This window comes from Oncorhynchus kisutch, linkage group LG13, assembly GCF_002021735.2.
Source record: "Oncorhynchus kisutch isolate 150728-3 linkage group LG13, Okis_V2, whole genome shotgun sequence".
NCBI classification, from domain to species: Eukaryota; Metazoa; Chordata; class Actinopteri; order Salmoniformes; family Salmonidae; genus Oncorhynchus; species Oncorhynchus kisutch.
Window position 1 is genome coordinate 48,839,632 of NC_034186.2, and position 21,122 is coordinate 48,860,753.

The 21,122-nt window shown below is 37.2% G+C and overlaps 1 protein-coding gene across 1 annotated transcript; it reads left to right on the forward strand.

Annotated features, from left to right (window-relative positions):
- The first annotated feature begins 245 nt into the window (after positions 1 to 245).
- On the forward strand, positions 246 to 5,653 carry LOC109901516 (C-type natriuretic peptide 4-like). Its single transcript, XM_020497508.2, has 3 exons — positions 246 to 465; positions 1,847 to 2,139; positions 5,247 to 5,653. Exons 1-2 carry the CDS (start codon positions 373 to 375, stop codon positions 2,114 to 2,116), a joined length of 363 nt encoding a protein of 120 aa, XP_020353097.1. The 5' UTR covers positions 246 to 372; the 3' UTR covers positions 2,117 to 2,139; positions 5,247 to 5,653.
- Positions 5,654 to 21,122: the final 15,469 nt, after the last annotated feature.

Consider the following 21,122-nt stretch of genomic DNA (forward strand, 5'->3'; position numbering starts at 1 on the left):
TTCAAACCAATCCTAGTGGCACATGGTATAACAATAATGTAATCTATATTATTATCATTAATTTAAGCCACAATGACCAGTATGTGTATCATTTAATTAATCATGTAGCATGACGTGCTCCTCAAGCCGCAGGTACGGGTAAAAAACGAAATTGGCAAGTTACAGGAGGGAGGGAAGACCAATATGCAGGTGGTCATGACATCACCAGTGGCTGGCTATAAAGTCGGGAGTACTAATTCACAGTTAGAGTAGCACTTGGGCAGCTTGGAGTAAGGACAGACAGAGAGACATAGAGTACCAACTGGTTACCAACTGGTTACCAACCGATATCATTTAGCCTGAACAGAGGAATCCTTTACAAAACTTGTCAGAATGAACATCTCGCATTTGGTGGCTTGTGGACTTATGATCATTCTGCTTTCAGTGAGGACAGGGGCGAAGCCTCTGACACCGGCGCAACAGAAGGTGAGGTCACTTCATTGATGTGCACGCTGCAATTTGTAAGCGGAATGTGTGAACATGAACAATGAATGCAAGTGTATAGGCTACTGGAAATGTATATCTTGGCATGCAGGCTATAATGGCTTTACTTCATCATAAACTATAGACTACTGTTCCTTTTTTAACACGGGGGCTTTAATATTCATAATATTGTTAAATGTATTAGTATTAAGTCTAACGACTATTGCATTTCAATTACACTGCTCATGTTGATATGGGTTTTGTATTTATTTTATTTTACCTTTTATTGTATGCTTCTCAACGTATGCATAGGCTATTACTAGAAGGAAAGGCTTGTTTATCAGGGAGATATATGGAGTGATATGCTACTCTGTTTTACACAAATCTAAAGACTACTTTCTTCCAAGCATCATTTTGATATTCATGCTGGTACCCAAGCGCGCCTTGAGAAGCACTCGCCTGGACATCGGATATGAGGAGACGGGGGCCTTTACGTCTAACCAAATGAGCTTTTGCGGTTCTTAAAAGTAATATCGATGTATAAGGCGATACATTTCATTGTGCTGCGTATTTTAAACCAGAAAACGTATTTTCTCAAACGTTTGGTCATGCGAGCACGAGGAACTGAATATTCTTTGCACGAATAGTCCTAACACTATGTAGCAGTGAGTAATTAATATCCCACAGCACACGCACCTGTCTTTCCGCTGCATTCATGAAACCCCAGGAGAAGGAGACTTATTTCTGACCAGTGTTCATCGCCTTATTCAACCAATGTACACACCGTTTCACATGCGTTAAAGTGCAAATGTAGCCTATGATAACACCCAAATTGAGGATTTGGTTTTGAAGGATGGGCCAATTAATTGCAGCATTTAATAGGATTTCTATTCAGTAGCTAGTAGCTACACATTTAACAGTGAAGGCTGCTGAGAGGAGGACGGCTGATAGTAATGGCTGGATTGGAGCAAATGGAATGGCCTCAAACACATTCCACTAATTCCGCACGAACCTAATTCCGCACGAACCTGTCCTCCCCAATTAAGGTGCAACCAACCTCCTGTGCCACACAAGGAGTTCTGACCTGTCTTTTGGTGTCTCCAGACCCGAATCAAGTCTAGGCAGCACTAACATTATACTAGATGTAGCATAATTGCGTAAAGTTTGATGTGGAATAAACATAATTACTTTCATAGGACCAGTTGAAAACGAAACTGTTGTGAAAACGGCAAGAGAGTGAGTTTACTGCTTGCCAAAGTAGGCAATTGATTTCCCGAATGCACAGATGTATTGCCGTTTATCAGAAAAAATCCCAGATGCTTACCCAAGTCGTTTCAATTAAGAATGTAGTATCTAAAGCGGGTGTCTTGTTTCTGTGTCCCAGTCTCTTAGAAGTTTGTTGGGGGAGGAGCTGTCGGAGTTCCTGGCATCTGAAGAGAGAGAGCGGAGGATGGAAAACTTGCGCTCCAGGGTACGATTGCTGCGAGACCTGCGCATGGAAACTCGCGCCAAGGGCATGTGGGCGCGCTTGCTGAACGACCAGCCCAGTGCACGGAGACACAAACCTAACACCAAGAAAGGGGCCGCGGCCCGGAGTGGCTGCTTCGGACACAAAATGGACAGGATAGGCACTATTAGCGGCATGGGCTGTTAGAGATGGCGCATCGAGACATATCGGTAAGTAAACCTAACCTCCCGCGGCATATCCTTTTCTCTATGCGTAATTGCACATCCTGGGATTAAATCAGGAAGAACGTCTATCAACACTACCTTATGATGGAAGACAAAAAGGCGACCATGGGAAAACAACCTAATTTAAGAACAGTTCCATAGGCATTTGCTACAAAATCCCCAATGTAGGCTAACTCATGAGTAACTCAGTGCATATTTCAGATGAGACACCCATAGACTATAGACTAAAAGAGTAGTGTAGAACAGTTTGCACTAGTCTAAATGTGACCGTTGGTTTTATGTAGCAACATTTGAAATAGTGTTTTTTACATTGGATAAAAATAGCTACTCAGAGCTAGAAAATTGTATATCATACACTTCAGTTGACGAAAAATGGGAAAGTAATTCTACTCTGAAAGTTTATACATTTTTAACCCCACTTTTGGAGAGCTCTTCTATGTCTACACCCATTCAGCATCATTCACACTCTCTAAAGCCTTAGCCCCACCCATCACTTTAAGGATTCACACTTGAGGCCATGTGGTAAACACATACTATGTCAAATAAAATAAAGTTGATTTGTCACATGCACAGGATACAGAAGGTGTAAACAGTACAGTGAAATGGTTACTTGCATAGTAGCAATATCAAAAACAGAAAGTGTCCAGAAAAATATTTATAAATATTGTATCATTATTAGATCACAGTTAACCATCATACTAGTCTAAATTGATTGGTCATGTGAAGGAAATGCTATAACTACCCCCAGGCCACATCTAGCTAAGTGGATGGGTCACTGTTGTCTGGACATGTTATACATGTTCATGAAATACAATAGATGGCCATAATCACCCCCAGACACAGCTGGCTAATTTGATGGGTCATGTAATAATCTGGCCGAAGTAGAGTCTTTTGTTTAGACATGTAGCTAGTAGCTAACTAGCTAAACAATCAACCGGCATCATCCCAACTCGTACTACTACCAATACAAACATTGTCATAGCTGTAGTATGAATATGCAGGTTGCTAAAGCTAACAAACTAGGTTCAATGTAAGCTAGCTAACATTAGGCTATAACAAGCAATGCAAATGGAATTCTGATTAAAATAATATTACGACAAAGATCATACACGTAATGCTAGCTAGCAAGTCACAAGCTAACGTTTGCTAGTTAACTAACAGTACACTTTAACTTGCAAAAAAAAAAGACTTTCTGCCAAAATGTATATCTACACATGTAGCTAGCCTCTTACCGGTATACATGGACGAATGCTTCACAGCAGACTGGAACCATTTAACTTTGTAGTTACATCTTTTTGGGGCCAGCATTTTGTCAAGTGACTCTGGTTCACACTGACCATGGCGTGTGCACAAAGTAAACCATCAATTTTTCCAAATGATCTGTCGAGAGCGCCTACTACATTCAGGCCATCAATGTTGTTGAGAAAAGTATTACAACTTTTCTAGTTCTCGATGGCTAACATTATATCTTTCAAAAACGGCGCTGTAGAGAGGACTGTCAACACATACTGAACAGCTCACGTTATAGACAGAAGCATGCTAAATGGCAGACCAATCCAAACTCATCTCCCTACATATCCAGCCCATCCATTATCTCAGCCAATCGTGGCTAGCAGGAAATATACTGTCTTTTTCCTTGGCTAAACCAACTAGGCTCGTAATTTAACAATCTTATTCTTATTTATGGACGGAATACACATTTGTTATTAAGGCACATGAAAGTTCACATGTTCCAGAAGGTATTTCTGAAAAATAAAAAATCTGATCAAGAAATAGATGTTTACGTTCAAATGCCTCTGCTGTGAAGTAGTGACGTGCGACATACGCATAGTTTCCTGAAACGAGTCACAAATGTCACAAATGTCAATGTGTCAAATGTCAATGTGCTTGTGAGCCTGTTTAGTGGCCAAAGGTCAATCTGATCTGAGAGGTCAGTGGGGTCACTATGAAACATGTTGCAACTGACCAATAGTTAGGGTTAGGGTTACCTCAACCTTCAGTGAAGTGGAAATCCTATAGCCTAATCCTTTTGGTTTAGGCCTACTGACTACTACAAGCAAATCTTATTGAGACTGCATTTAAAAGAAGGATATAAATTAACTTACAAATGCATCTGCTTCTTGATTGAAGTCATGAATCAATTCCCAAGCAGTCGTGTCCATCTATATGCGCTCTGCTTATGCATTTATGTGGGACAGTGTGAGAGCAGTTTAGGGAAGAACAGCGTGTCCCATTGATGCTCTATCATAACATTATGCTGACTGCGTTCTCAGGACAAAACCCCATAGAATGAGATCAGGAAGCCCCTCTTGAAATGTTTGAAGTTCGTGGGAAGTAATCCAAATGAATTGGCCATACTCATTGCATGCTCATTGCATGCTCATTGCATTGCATTGCATACATCACCATAAGTAATCATAGGTGTTGGCTGAAGTCAATGGGACGGTTGTGAAGACAATGAGGACATGTAGTCAGTGTTAGGCCATAGGCCATTGATAAAGTATAATGCATTGTGTGTACATGATGAAGTCACTGGCCAGTCTCTGTGTGTGAGGGAGAGAAAGAGAAATAGAGTGAAAGCAGGTTCCTCTCTTTGTAGATGGATGGACACACACACACACACACATGGCACCCTAAGTGCCTATGTTCAAGGAAACCCTTTTTGCTAACAGTCAAATCCTGATGGGGGAGGGGCTGTTGTGGCACCTTCCTTTGTCCTGACTCATATACTGTTCATATGTGACTAAGTGTGTGTGTTTCTTGGGCAGACACCTCTCTTCCTCCCTTTCCCAACTTTAAAGTGAGAAGTGGGTGAGGAGGACAGGAGGAGAGGAGTATTAGGCGGTCAATTCAGTATTGTGTAAGAGGCAAAGGGCGGACTTCATGTGCTTGTTTGGAGTGAGTAGACCAGAGTGGTGCAGTGAGACTTCGGTTAGAAAGCTTGTTTTAGTGAGGGTGACACGGATCCCCTTTATTTTGTGGTAACATGTCCATATCTACATCCAGTTTTCTTTTAACAGAACCATCCGTCCAGAGTTCTCACTTGACAAAGACATCTAACCATGTTTTTTCCTTCTCCCCTCTCTGCACAGCATTCAGACGATGGGTTCGACAACATGGATTCAGTTGGTCCTCGCCTGAGGTAAATACCTAAAAAGTGATGGATTTTCGGTATAAAAAGCCACCATGACCAGCATTTTCGAGGACTGAGCAACAATGATAAAACCAACCCATATGTATAACATTGGTGTAAAACCTAGAAACCGAAAAGCTGTATATTGTTGCTGCTGCTGTAAATTCATGTACTTTCATTCCTGCATAAATGTATTTATGTTTTAAAAACTATTTATATGTTTATAAAATAGATATTTATAAATATTCATTTTATTTATGTAACATTTTGAAATGGATGCAAACTGCAGGTAAATTCTGTTTGTAACCTTTTTTGTCTTAAATAGTGAATGTTTTCAAAATGATTAAAAAAAAATCCAGGCACTAACGAGTCTCCTCCCAGTTTTTGTATATGGAGAAAACATATAGTTTCTGGTGAAAATAAACTATGGAATGGGGGTGAGACTGAGGCTTTATTCAGTGATAGTGCGCCACTTATGTAGGCCAACAATTCTCTCCATCCCACTGGGCACCAACTGGTTAAATCAACGTTGTTGCAACGTAATTTGTCAACACATTGTGATGTGGAATCTATGTGGAAAATACATTGGATTTGAAAAAAGTAATCGTTAAACTGTTGTTTTGTGAAATTTCAACATCACGGTAACCGATTTTCAACATTGACAAACCTTGTATAAAATATGTTGAATTTGTTCCTCTGAAACAACATAAGATCTTAAACTTAATATGCACTATAAGAAAAATCTTTAGGCTAGAAAGTAAATCTATCTACAGCTACCATTTTGGGCTCCCATTGAGAGTTTTAACCCAGCCCAGCGCTGCTTAGCTTTGATATTTGTCACTGTCTATTACCAATGTGCTATCGTGAGAATGATTGTTGAGAAATGTCCACTTAATAGTTTCACTGTTGCAATTAAAGACAAAATTCAAAAATCAAAAATTCCAGGGGGTAGGTTTAACAATTCCAAAGGGTAGGTTTAATATCATCAATGATGATATTTAGGTCTATATAGCATTTGGGAAGCCATCAACAGCTATTGTTTCAATTCAGCCCATGATTAAACAAAAATTAGACAGTACATATAGGGCTAGCGTTAGAGCTTTGGTTGATTTCAAAATTGAATTTACAAGTTAAAAATAAATATGTTGGATTCACGTCTCCATCTCAATCAAAAATATGAGTTAACGACTAGGGGGCGATATTTACATTTTTGGATGAAAAACCTTCACGTTTTAAACAAGATATTTTGACACGAAAAGATGCTCGACTATGCATATAATTGACAGCTTTGGATAGAAAACACTGACGTTTCCAAAACTGCAAAGATATTGTCTGTGAGTGCAACAGAACTGATGTTACAGGGGAAACTCAGATAAAAATCCAATCAGGAAGTGACGCATTTTTTGAAACCGCCTCATGCCAATGACTCCTTATATGGCTACGTATGAGCTTACGTTTTCTACGTATTCCCCAAGGTGTCTACAGCATTGTGACGTCTTTTTACGCATTTCTGTTGAAGAATAGCCATAAGGGACCATATATAGCAAGTGGTCACATGGAGTCTCCCACAGAAAATCTTGCGTAAAATACTGAGGTAGCCATTTTTCCAATTGCTTCTTATGAGAAACCAATTGCCTCTGGATTTATTATCGAATATATATGTTAATAACACCTTGAGGATTGATCCTAAACAACGTTTGCCGTGTTTCTGTCGATTTATTATGGAGCTAATTTGCAAAAAAGTTTGGCGTTGTAGTGATAGCAATTTCCGGTCGATTTCTCAGCCAAGCATGATGATTTCACCTACAAAAATAATATTTTTGGAAAAAAGGAACATTTGCTATCGAACTGGGAGTCTCCTGAGTGAAAACATCCGAAGTTCTTGAAAGGTAAATGATTTAATTTGATTGATTTTCTTATTTTCGTGAAAATGTTGCCTGCTGCCAGCAGAGCAGAGCATTATGCCATGATAAACTTACACAAATGCTTGTCTAGCGTTGGCAGTAACGCATACTTTGAAAATCTGAGATGACACTGTGATTAACAAAAGGCTAAGCTTGTGTTTCAATATATTTAATTTGCGATTTTCATGAATAGGAAAAGTTTCTAGGGGTATTTATGTCCGCTGCGTTATGCTAATTCGTTTGAGGCTATGATTACGCTCCCGGATCCGGGATTGCTAGTCGCAAAAGGTTTTAACTTAAAGAATAGGACTAGATCAAATCCAACTTTATTTAAAGTGCATTTAAAGTTTGATTTGATTTAACATTAGTCATTAACTTAGGTGATTGGTTGAAATGGAGACGTGAATCCAACATATCAATTATGAATTATTATTATTTGTAGACAAACTGGAATTAAAGCCACACTCAGTGGTAAAGATGGAACTATCCAAGCAGAAAATACATCTCCTTCAAATGTTGATATTTGGTTGCGTTGGAAAGCAAACAATATTCAATATCACTTTTGCAGTACAGTAAATAGCCTATTAACTTGTCGACAAGTTAACAAATTATATGTTGGATTCACTTCTCCACCTCAACCAAAAATAAAAGTTGAAGAAGAGGATTAAGGCAGTGGGTTGGATGCAACTATCCAAGCAGTAGATCTCCTTTAAATGTTGATATTTGGTTGAGTTGTCAATCAAATACAACCAATCTCAATATTACCTTTGTAATACAGAAAATAGCCTACAGTTAATTTAATCTTACAAACTAATGTAAACATTTTTATTCAACCTTAAAATTAGTAACATATCATGGCCACATTTTGAGGTTACGGTAACAATAAATGTAAACATAGAAAGCATATGCATTTTCAAGATAGCATGCAAAGGTCGCAGATTTTCAGGAATTTTCAGAAATGCTATAATAATCTTCAACGGCATTGATCACTTGCACCATGTACTTTAATTTAATCCCAACTGCAATCCAGGTCATTTGGTTATGCTATTAGATGAAGCAGTGCTAACACATTAAGTTGTTGTTTAAATAAACAAAATATCTGACATTAATTCCTATTTGAACTTTGTTGTGTTTTTAAATGGTTAAAAGCGCAGTGATAACAAATATAAGTGACAACTAAGCCAAAAATACAACATTGATTTTCCATTGGAATTTGGTTGTGGTTTAGATGGTTGAAAGCATAGTGATAACACATTGGGAATTTAACAAACTTCTGGCTCTCTTTTTGAGTGGGTGAAAATAGGTTGTAATCTCGTTGATCAATGTATCAACCAAACATGACCAAATTCTCCACATTGAAATGACTTGTGCCCAGTGGGTGGGGTTTTGGTAACAGAATTTCAAGAATGCAATGTTTCTTAAAATTTACCAATGCAAAATAAATTATCCTAAACTATATTTAAGTGTTAATATTACTTGGCTGGGGTCATTACTTCAACATGATTGTGTTTTGATGTATTGGAAATGTCTTAACTTTTTCTTGTAAACATTTTATAAGATACAAAATCTGTTTGACAAGAAATTAAAGCCTAATTTCACATATTTAGGATGGAAGATAGTTGGAAAATGGATAGATGCCTTCATTTCAAAAGAAATATTGACTCTTAGCTTTCATTTCACACCTAATTTGACATGATTTTATGAACTTCACATGTTGGTGCTTTGACATGGAAATGACCCTTATCGAAGTTCCACCGGCAACTAGTGAAAGGAATTTATTTTACACCAGGGCCATCCAAATCAAGAAATAAGAAAGTAGCACAAGGTACTAGCGGATTGAAATCCTGCTGACCACGAAGATAACTAGGTAATCTGTTAACACTACATACAAATACAGTCAGTACATCAACGATTCTATATCTATTTTACAAATTGTTGTATGACAGTAAAGACACCCTAAGTTTGCTTCCTAAATGTTTTCAAGTAACTTTTGAATGCCGTTCTTTTTTTACTGTGTCGAAGATAAAAAGAAGGCATTTTATAATGCAATGGATTTTCTTCTTCTTCTGATCTTCTTCTGATCTTCTCTCATTGATGGAGAAAGGTGGGTACCACCCCAAAGTGCACGTCATAAGCGCAACTCTAAAATTAAGCATGGCTTTGAATGACTCTTTCTCTTTGTCTCACCTGACAAGCATGGTTGTAAAATGTTTTTACAAAAAAAAAAATGCTTTCTAAAGAACTAATTTAGTTAGGTCCCTCCCTGTTTCATTCCGTTTGCTTCCATTCTATTTAGCTTTATCTTTGTTTTGGTTCCTAGTGAATACACCCCTGGTTTTGCTAATTCAGCCGATTTGCAGTGTATAAAGGGTGGCAGATATACTACCTGTTTTCAGCAAACCACTTTTTATATTTCAGTAAGCCTCTCCACTACGCCAAAAAATCTCACCAAAAGTCCTTATTTTAGTATTTTAGTGTACTTCATCATTAATTTGGTAGGCTTGTGTTGGGAACCCTCTGCATTTCAAATCTCCCCTTTGCTCCTGTAAAAACTAAGGGGTAGCATACTGCAGCTACTGTAGTCTTATCTGCTCACAAAGAGTAATGCTCAGATTGTAGCCTCATGTTCCAGGTGTCTAGGCTCTCCAGTCACATGGATGGTGAGAGAGTCTGATGTGCATCATAGAGATAAACTACAGTATACATGAGTGGTGTTTCTTTGCTCACTGCTGCCCTCCTGTGTTTAAATATCACAATGCTGAACGCTTGACTTAAATACCTCTGTACAAGGAAACCGTCTATTGCTGATTGCAGGGTCGTGTTCATTAAGCTCCAAATGGAAGAGAACGAACTGAAATAGGAAGGAACTACCTGGACTTTTCCAATGAGAAATGCTAATTTTCATTTTCCATTGCATTGTGGACACACACCAGGTGATTGAAGATACCCTTGCTGTTGCTGTTCCAATTAACACACATATTCAAATGTTTTAGTGGCCATTTGATTTGTGCCTCATGGGTGGTTCCCCCTCTGCCTTAAATAGAATTTTCCTCTCCGTACGTGACCTTCATGAAGATTAATGATGATGTCCAAGCACTCCACACTTTGCAAACCATGTTATTTTAACATGGATAATTGGGTAATATTTCATTAAGACGTTGATCAATGAGATCGTTGATCAAGGAGATTACAACCTATATTCATCCACTCAAAAAGACAGCCAAAACTTAGATGAATTTCCAAATCCTTGAGTTAATAAAGCTGCATACAAACATGGTCTCTTTCTTGAGTAAGGCAGCTCCAAAATACAGGTGTTTCAGCCTAGCTCAGTGCTTTATGTGGTGGAGGGGCACCCAGCGAAAGCACAGAGCGTAGACGTTGGTAATCTCCTCTAGTTGCACTGTGTTTGGCTCAGTGTTCTGTCACTCATGGGGACACTACGTCATCGCAGTGTATACAGGGAGAGCTAGGCAGTTCAAGCCACCTTGGGTGCTGACATAGATTTACAGTAGAAGTGCCCGTCCAAGACGGCTCACAGATAAAATGACGTCAAATCATGTTGTATCTACCCATAGCTTAAATTGGACTGATCATGTGAACATCATACTTTCAAAATCTTAGCTAACAAGTTAGCTAGCCTGGCAAGCAGTCATCATGATGAATCATATAGACAATCTACTGGCAAATCCTTTTCAATCCTTGTCATGTGAAGAGAAATGACAGATAAAATGTATTGTTGCTCATCCGGCATTGGACATAAATGTTACACAACATGTCGGAAATCACAAATTCAACAATGAGGAAGGCTAACTGCATCGCAAAGCAATCACTATTTTGCTTTCTTGCCTGGAGAGGAAAGGGTGTGTGGTCCTAGTCTGGGTTTAAGGATTTAAAACATCTGTCTGAAAGGGTCTAATTTCCAAGCTTAAAGGATAAACATTCACATGCAAGACCATAGGCCAGAAAACGGTTGAATACATTGGCCATGCTGTCAATCCAGCCTTACTTCATCCAAAGAATGCCAGAATTTGCCAGAAAGTTTGATGACAAAGTTTGCCCACAACAAGGACCGCAGTGCCACCTTCCTGTTAAAGTGAGCACAGCACAACAACGGTGAGTCCAAAAATATATTTTGTATGCTGCTGCATAAATAATGTAAATGCCAGGGAGATACGCATGTATACTATAGCTAAGAAAGTATTACCAAGTGTATGTTGTGTAGTAAGCTGTTAGTAGCCCATGTGTCTCACCCTAAGAATCTGGTCCTTCTTCCTCTCAGGGGATTCACTGTGATTAACTGAGTGCCTCTTCAGAGCAAGGCATCTACTGTACATGGTCAGTTCCAATACCATATTTACTATGTGTGGAGATACTGAAGTTTTGGAGGTAAGGTGACTAAGCAACAGGAAATAAGATAACAGAGTAGCAGCAGCTTGTATATGAGTTGGTGTACGTGTGTGTAGAGTCAGTATAAATGTACAGTATGTGCATATTATGTGTGAGTGAGAAGATGATGTCGAGAGTGTGTGTGAGAGTATGTAGGGCCCTGTGAGTGTGCATAGAAATGAACAATAAACAGTCAATAAGGATGCAAGGTAGTCCGTGTAGGTATTTTGTTAGCTATTTATCAGTCTTATTGCTTGAGGATAGAAGCTGTTCAAGAGCCTTCTTGGTGCCAAACTTGATGCACTGATACCGCTTGCTATGAGGAAGCAGAGAGAATAGGTAGTGGTAGTGTTGTTTACATCATGCAGTGGCCATTTTAGCATATAAATCTTGATGGGGCAAACTCAACCCCTTTTTATTAGATGCATGCCAGCATATGTCAGCAACTACACTACACAACACAACACTAAACAATACATTAATTGCACTATAACGGTGACAAATGGTGCCCACAAACTGTTCGGGCCTACATACTTGTAAAGCTGTCCGGACAGTGGAGCATTCCTTTCAGCATCATGGAGGGCATCCTTACCATTGCTATACACCTGGCTGTCAGGGCAGCCTCATCTAGCAACAAAACAGTTAAATGAGCCTCATTTACTGCCTTTTTAAAAACCATAGTTGATATGGCTGACTTGCTTAAATACATATGGTTTCTAATGACTCCTTGTGGATTTTTGTAACTCGATAACAACTGCATTCTGGTTCAATAATGATAACGAATGCCGACATGAGTTTTGACTTGTGAACCACACAAAAATGATTACATGTATGTTCAGTAAATTCCTCATATTTGTTATTTTATCATTAACACTTAGCTCTAAGTATAAGCAAGTGCAAGCAAACGGCTTGCAATGAGGTAGAACGATTCGTTCAGCACTTTCAAAATGGACACTGACAGAAATTCAGATAGATCGTTAATGCATTTGCTCAGGATGATGTACCCCCAATGCTTTGGGTTCAGACTTCAGGTACTTCTGTTTTTGGTGAGGATTCCTCATTGCGACAAGGAGAACCTTACGAAATACGGGCATAGCACTCACAGAAATATCTGCCCCCCGTCTCTTCATCTGAAAAGAGCTTTTGAGATAAGATGTCTCTCCATAGACTGTCGATCCTATTGCAGTATATCTCAATTGACCGATGAGATCAAACAACAGAAAAGCAAGGATTTTTGCAAGAATAGATTGATGTTCCCATGCAAATGTCCTGCCTAAGAATCAGAATGTTGACTTTAAACGTAAGAGAAGACTATTAAAAGTTAGGTTTGTTTTCAATTTCGTATTCAAATTAGAAAAATACAGGAAAATATTAAGTATTTTTTCAGAACCACAAATGCCACAACATGTAGCCAAGATTGCCTTGTTTTGACTAACCATGCAAAACAATGTTATTTCATTTACCTGCCATAAATGTCTGATGTTATTAAGATGTCTGGAAACTTGGATAATCTTTACAATAGTCTACTTTTTACTTCCTTGTTGGACATTCAGTGCAAAACCACAGATGTCTCTAAACTTTTTGTGTGCCCTGTTACATTTTATCTTACCCGTCCCCTTTTTGTCACAGGAATTTGACTCCTGCAGGAGCTCACTCCTCCCCTAAACTGTTAGACAGTACAAGACAGGAAATTCTAAGCTGATTGTTTTGACAAATGATTGCTTAGCTTAGCCTTTTGTTAATCCACCTGTCGTCTCAGATTTTTAAATGATGCTTTACAGCAAAAGCAATCCAACCTTTTGTGTAAGTTTATCGATAGCCTAGCATTATGTACACTTAGCATCAGGAATCTTGGTCACAAAAATCAGAAAAGCAATCAAATTAACCGTTTACCTTTGATCTTCGGATGTTTTCACTCACGAGAGTCCCAATTAGACAGCAAATGTTCCTTTTGTTCCTTAAAGATTATTTTTATACCCAAAATACCTCCGTTTGTTGGTCACGTTATGTTGAGAAATCCACCGAAAATAGCGGTCACGACAACGGCGGAAAAAATTATAGACAGAAACATGGCAAAGTTTTTTATAATCAATCCTCAAGGTGTTTTTCAAATATCTATTCGATAATATATCAACTGGGACAATTGGCTTTTCAGTAGGAGTGAGAGGAAAAATGACTACATATGTCTTTTACACAGAGAGCCCTCAGCTGGCCACTTACGCAATGTAGTCGTTTACGCTCATTCTTCAACATAAAGGTGTGAAACTATGTCAAAATGCTGTAGACACCTTAAGGAATACGTAGAAAAAGGAATCTGGTTGATATCCATTTCAATGGCCAATAGGGGTGCATAGGAACACAACGGTTTCAAGACATGAGTAACTTCCTGATTGGATTTTTCTTAGGCTTTCGCCTGCAATGTCAGTTCTGTTATACCCACAGACAATATTTTTACAGTTTTTGGAAACTTTAGAGTGTTTTCTATCCTAAGCTAGCATCTGGTCCTGAGAAATACAGTGGGGCAAAAAAGTATTTAGTCAGCCACCAATTGTGCAAGTTCTCCCACTTAAAAAGATGAGAGAGGCCTGTATAATTTTCATCATCTATGACAGACAAAATGTCATTTTCATCAACTATGACAGACAAAATGAGAAAAATAATCCAGAATATCCCATTGTCACTTTTCCAGAAAAAAAGGTCTAAATAATGTTTTGAATGCACTCTGTGTTACGGTTTTCTTCCGTCGAAGGAGAGTCGGACCAAAATGCAGCGTGGTTAATTCGATACATGTTTAATAAATTAATAAACACGACAATAAAAAAACACCAAATGGACCGTGAAAACCTATACAGCCTATCTGGTGACAACTAACACAGAGACAGGAACAATCACCCACCAAACACTCAAAGAATATGGCTCCTAAATATGGTTCCCAATCAGAGACAACGAGAATCACCTGCCTCTGATTGAGAACCGCCTCAGGCAACCATAGACTTTGCTAGAACACCCCCACTAAGCCACAATCCCAACACCTACGAAAAAACCCCATACATAAACACAACACAAAATAAACCCATGTCTGTCTAAACTAGATGATAGGAACACTGTGGACAATTTTCAGCAAGTAAAAAAATTGAAATTCAGAAATAAACACTTTTCCAAAAACAAGGTCTAAATCATGTTTGATTACACTCAGGATGTAAAAAAAGCTGTTTAAACTAGATGATAGGATCACTGTGGACAATTTTCAGCAAGTTGCAACATTGAATTACAGAAATAAACACTTTTCCATGAACAAGGTCTCAATCATGTTTGATGCACTCAGGATGTAAAAAACACTTGTTCTGTCTAAACTAGATGATAGGAACACTGTGGACAATTTTCAGCAAGTTATAACATTGAAATACAGAAATAACCTATTTTCCAAAAACAAGGTCTAAATCATATTTGATGCACTCAGGATGTAAACCATTTTTTTCTGTTTATTTGAGATGATAGGAACACTGTGGACAATTTTAAGCAAGTTGCAACATTGAAATACAGAAATAATCGCTATTCCAAAAAAAGGGTCTAAATATTGTTTGTTATGCACTCAGGATGTAAAAAAACTTGTTCTGTTTAAACTATATGACAGGAACACTGTGGACAATTTTCAGCAAGTTAAAACATTGAAATACAGAAATAACCTCTATTCCAAAAACAAGGTGTAAATCATGTTTGATGCACTCAGGGTATAAAAAAACATGTTCTGTTTAAACTAGATGATATGAACACTGTGGACAATTTTCAGCAAGTTGCAACATTGAAATACAGACATAACCACTTTTCCATAAACAAGGTCTAAATCTTGTTTGATGCACTCTAGATGTAAAAAGAAATCTGTTTAAACTAGATGATAGGAACACTGTGGACAATTTTCAGCAAGTTAAAACATTGAAATACAGAAATAACCACTCTTCCATAAACAAGGTCTAAATCATGTTTGATATGCAGTCAGGATGTAAAAAAAAACAGTTCTGTTTTATTCGAGATGATATGAACACTGTGGACAAATTTCAACAAGTTGCAATGTTGAAATAAAGAAATAACCACTTTTCCAAAAACAAGGTCAAAATCATGTTTGATGCACTCAGGATGTAAAACATTTTTTTCTGTTTATTCGAGATGATAGGAACAATGGACAATTTTCAACAAGTTGCAACATTGAAATACAGAAATAACTTCTATTTCAAAAACAAGGTCTAAATCATGTTTGATGCACTCTGGATTGTAAAACATTTTTTTCTGTTTAACTTCTTGGATATAGGGGGCGCTATTTAACATTTTGGATGAAAAACGTTCCCGTTTTAAACAAGATATTTTGTCACGAAAAGATGCTCGACTATGCATATAATTGACAGCTTTGGAAAGAAAACACTCTGACGTTTCCAAAACTGCAAATATATTGTCTGTGAGTGCCACAGAACTGATGTTACAGAAAAAAACCCAGATAAAAATACAATCAGGAAGTGCCGCATGTTTTGAAACCGCCTCATGGCAATGACTCCTTATATGGCTGTGGAGGAGCTAGGAGTCAGCTTACCTTTTCCACGTTTTCCCCAAGGTGTCTGCAGCATTGTGAAGTATTTGTAGGCATATCATTGGAAGATTGACCATAAGACACTACATCTACCAGGTGGTCGCTTGGTGTCCTCCGTCGCAATTATTGCGTAATCTCCAGCTGCAGTATTTTTCAGTTTGCCTCGGATGAGAAACCGACTGCCAGGAATGATTTTTCATCGAATAGAATTGTGAAAAACACCTTGAGGATTGATTCTAAACAACGTTTGCCATGTTTCTGTCGATATTATGGAGCTAATTTGGAAAAAAGTTTGGCGTTGTGTTGACTGCATTTTCGGGTTTTTTTCTTAGCCAAACGTGATGAACAAAACAGAGCTATTTCTCTTACACAAATAATATTTTAGGAAAAAATGAACATTTGCTATCTACCTGAGAGTCTCGTCATTGAAAACATCCGAAGTTCTTCAAAGGTAGATGATTTTATTTGAATACTTTTCTTGTTTTTGTGAAAATGTTGACTGCTGAATGCTAGGCTTAATGCTATGCTAGGCTATCAATACTCTTACACAAATGCAAATGCTTGTGTAGCTTTGGTTAAAGCATATTTTGAAAATCTAAGATGACAGTGTTGTTAACAACAGGCTAAGCTTGTGTTTCAATATATTTATTTCATTTCAATTGCGATTTTCATGAATAGGAAACGTTGCGTTATGGTAATGAGCTTGAGGCTATGATTACGCTCCCGGATACGGGATTGTTCGACGCTAGAGGTTAAACTAGAGAATAGGAACACTGTGGACAATTTTCAGCAAGTTGCAACATTGAAATACAGAAATAACCACGTTTCCATAAACAAGGTCTAAATCATGTTTGATATGCACTCAGGATGTAAGAAAAACTTGTTCTGTCTAAACTAGATGAGAGGAACACTGGGGAGAATTTTTATGCACTCTGGATTGTAAAACATTTTTTTCTGTTGTCCACAATGTTCCTAATCATCTAGTTTGAACAGTTATGGTTAAAACATTGTTTCCAGAGTGCATCAAACATGATTTTAGACCTTGTTTGTGGAAAAGTAGTTATTTCTGTAGTTCAATTGCTGCAACTTGCTGAAAATTGTCCATAGTGTTCCTATCATCTAGTTTGAACAGTTCTGTAAAAAATGTACTTTCGGAGTGCAATCAAACATGATTTAGACCTTGTTTATGGAAAAGTGGTTATTTCTGTAGTTCAATTGCTGCAACTTGCTGAAAATTTTCCACAATGTTCCTAATCATCTAGTTTGAACAGTTCTGTAAAAAAACATTATTTCCAGAGTGCGTGCATCAAACATGATTTTAGCCCTTGTTAATGGAAAAGGTGTTATTTCTGTAGTTCAATTGCTGCAACTTGCTGGAAAAAAATGTACTTTCAGAGTGCAATCAAACATGATTTAGACCTTGTTTATGGAGAAGTGGTTATTTCTGTAGTTCAATGCTGCAAACTTGCTGAAAATTGTCCATAGTGTTCCTATCATCTAGTTTGAACAGTTCTGTAAAAAATGTACTTTCAGAGTGCAATCAAACATGATTTAGACCTTGTTTATGGAGAAGTGGTTATTTCTGTAGTTCAATGCTGCAACTTGCTGAAAATTGTCCACAGTGTCCCTATCATCTAGTTTGAACAGTTATGTTTAAAACATTATTTCCAGAGTGCGTGCATCAAACATGATTTTAGCCCTTGTTAATGGAAAAGGTGTTATTTCTGTAGTTCAATTGCTGCAACTTGCTGAAAATTGTCCACAGTGTCCCTATCATCTAGTTTGAACAGTTATGTTTAAAACATTATTTCCAGAGTGCATCAAACATGATTTTAGACCTTGTTTGTGGAAAAGTGGTTATTTCTGTAGTTCAATTGCTGCAACTTGCTGAAAATTGTCCATAGTGTTCCTATCATCTAGTTTGAACAGTTCTGTAAAAAATGTACTTTCAGAGTGCAATCAAACATGATTTAGACCTTGTTTATGGAAAAGTGGTTATTTCTGTAGTTCAATGCTGCAAACTTGCTGAAAATTGTCCACAATGTTCCTGATCATCTAGTTTGAACAGTTCTGTAAAAAACATTATTTCCAGAGTGCGTGCATCAAACATGATTTTAGCCCTTGTTAATGGAAAAGGTGTTATTTCTGTAGTTCAATTGCTGCAACTTGCTGAAAATTGTCCATAATGTTCCTATCATCTAGTTTGAACAGTTCTGTAAAAAATGTACTTTCAGAGTGCATCAAACATGATTTTAGACCTTGTTTGTGGAAAAGTGGTTATTTCTGTAGTTCAATTGCTGCAACTTGCTGAAAATTGTCCATAGTGTTCCTATCATCTAGTTTGAACAGTTCTGTAAAAAATGTACTTTCAGAGTGCAATCAAACATGATTTAGACCTTGTTTATGGAGAAGTGGTTATTTCTGTAGTTCAATGCTGCAAACTTGCTGAAAATTGTCCACAATGTTCCTAATCATCTAGTTTGAACAGTTCTGTAAAAAACATTATTTCCAGAGTGCGTGCATCAAACATGATTTTAGCCCTTGTTAATGGGAAAGGTGTTATTTCTGTAGTTCAATTGCTGCAACTTGCTGAAAATTGTCCATAATGTTCCTATCATCTAGTTTGAACAGTTCTGTAAAAAATGTACTTTCAGAGTGCATCAAACATGATTTTAGACCTTGTTTGTGGAAAAGTGGTTATTTCTGTAGTTCAATTGCTGCAACTTGCTGAAAATTGTACACAGTGTCCCTATCATCTAGTTTGAACAGTTATGTTTAAAACATTATTTCCAGAGTGCATCAAACATGATTTTAGACCTTGTTTGTGGAAAAGTGGTTATTTCTGTAGTTCAATGCTGCAAACTTGCTGAAAATTGTCCACAATGTTCCTAATCATCTAGTTTGAACAGTTCTGTAAAAAATGTACTTTCAGAGTGCAATCAAACATGATTTAGACCTTGTTTATGGAGAAGTGGTTATTTCTGTAGTTCAATGCTGCAACTTGCTGAAAATTGTCCACAGTGTCCCTATCATCTAGTTTGAACAGTTATGTTTAAAACATTATTTCCAGAGTGCATCAAACATGATTTACAAGGTTTACTATTATCGTTAATCGTTAGTTCAATTGCTGCAACTTGCTGCAACTTGTACACAGTGTTTCTATCATCTAGTTTGAACAGTTCTGTAAAAAATGTACTTTCAGAGTGCAATCAAACATGATTTAGACCTTGTTTATGGAAAAGTGGTTATTTCTGTAGTTCAATTGCTGCAACTTGCTGAAAATTTTCCACAATGTTCCTAATCATCTAGTTTGAACAGTTCTGTAAAAAAACATTATTTCCAGAGTGCGTGCATCAAACATGATTTTAGCCCTTGTTAATGGAAAAGGTTTTATTTCTGTAGTTCAATTGCTGCAACTTGCTGAAAAAAAATGTACTTTCAGAGTGCAATCAAACATGATTTAGACCTTGTTTATGGAGAAGTGGTTATTTCTGTAGTTCAATGCTGCAAACTTGCTGAAAATTGTCCATAGTGTTCCTATCATCTAGTTTGAACAGTTCTGTAAAAAATGTACTTTCAGAGTGCAATCAAACATGATTTAGACCTTGTTTATGGAAAAGTGGTTATTTCTGTAGTTCAATGCTGCAAACTTGCTGAAAATTGTCCACAATGTTCCTGATCATCTAGTTTGAACAGTTCTGTAAAAAAACATTATTTCCAGAGTGCGTGCATCAAACATGATTTTAGCCCTTGTTAATGGAAAAGGTGTTATTTCTGTAGTTCAATTGCTGCAACTTGCTGAAAATTGTCCATAATGTTCCTATCATCTAGTTTGAACAGTTCTGTAAAAAATGTACTTTCAGAGTGCATCAAACATGATTTTAGACCTTGTTTGTGGAAAAGTGGTTATTTCTGTAGTTCAATTGCTGCAACTTGCTGAAAATTGTCCATAGTGTTCCTATCATCTAGTTTGAACAGTTCTGTAAAAAATGTACTTTCAGAGTGCAATCAAACATGATTTAGACCTTGTTTATGGAGAAGTGGTTATTTCTGTAGTTCAATGCTGCAAACTTGCTGAAAATTGTCCACAATGTTCCTAATCATCTAGTTTGAACAGTTCTTTAAAAAAACATTATTTCCAGAGTGCGTATATCAAACATGATTTTAGCCCTTGTTAATGGAAAAGGTGTTATTTCTGTAGTTCAATTGCTGCAACTTGCTGAAAATTGTACACAGTGTCCCTATCATCTAGTTTGAACAGTTATGTTTAAAACATTATTTCCAGAGTGCGTGCATCAAACATGATTTACAAGGTTTACTATTATCGTTAATCGTTAGTTCAATTGCTGCAACTTGCTGAAAATTGTACAGAGTGTTCCTATCATCTAGTTTGAACAGTTCTGTAAAAAATGTACTTTCAGAGTGCAATCAAACATGATTTAGACCTTGTTTATGGAAAAGTGGTTATTTCTGTAGTTCAATTGCTGCAACTTGCTGAAAATTTTCCACAATGTTCCTAATCATCTAGTTTGAACAGTTCTGTAAAAAAACATTATTTATTTATTTATTTACCTTTATTTAACCAGGTAGGCAAGTTGAGAACAAGTTCTCATTTACAATTGCGACCTGGCCAAGATAAAGCAAAGCAGTTCGACAGATAAAACGACACAGAGTTACACATGGAGTAAAAACAAACATACAGTCAATAATGCAGTATAAACAAGTCTATATACAATGTGAGCAAATGAGGTGAGAAGGGAGGTAAAGGCAAAAAAGGCCATGATGGCAAAGTAAATACAATATAGCAAGTAAAATACTGGAATGGTAGTTTTGCAATGGAAGAATGTGCAAAGTAGAAATAAAAAATAATGGGGTGCAAAGGAGCAAAATAAATAAATACATTAAAATTAAATACAGTTGGGAAAGAGGTAGTTGTTTGGGCTAAATTATAGGTGGGCTATGTACA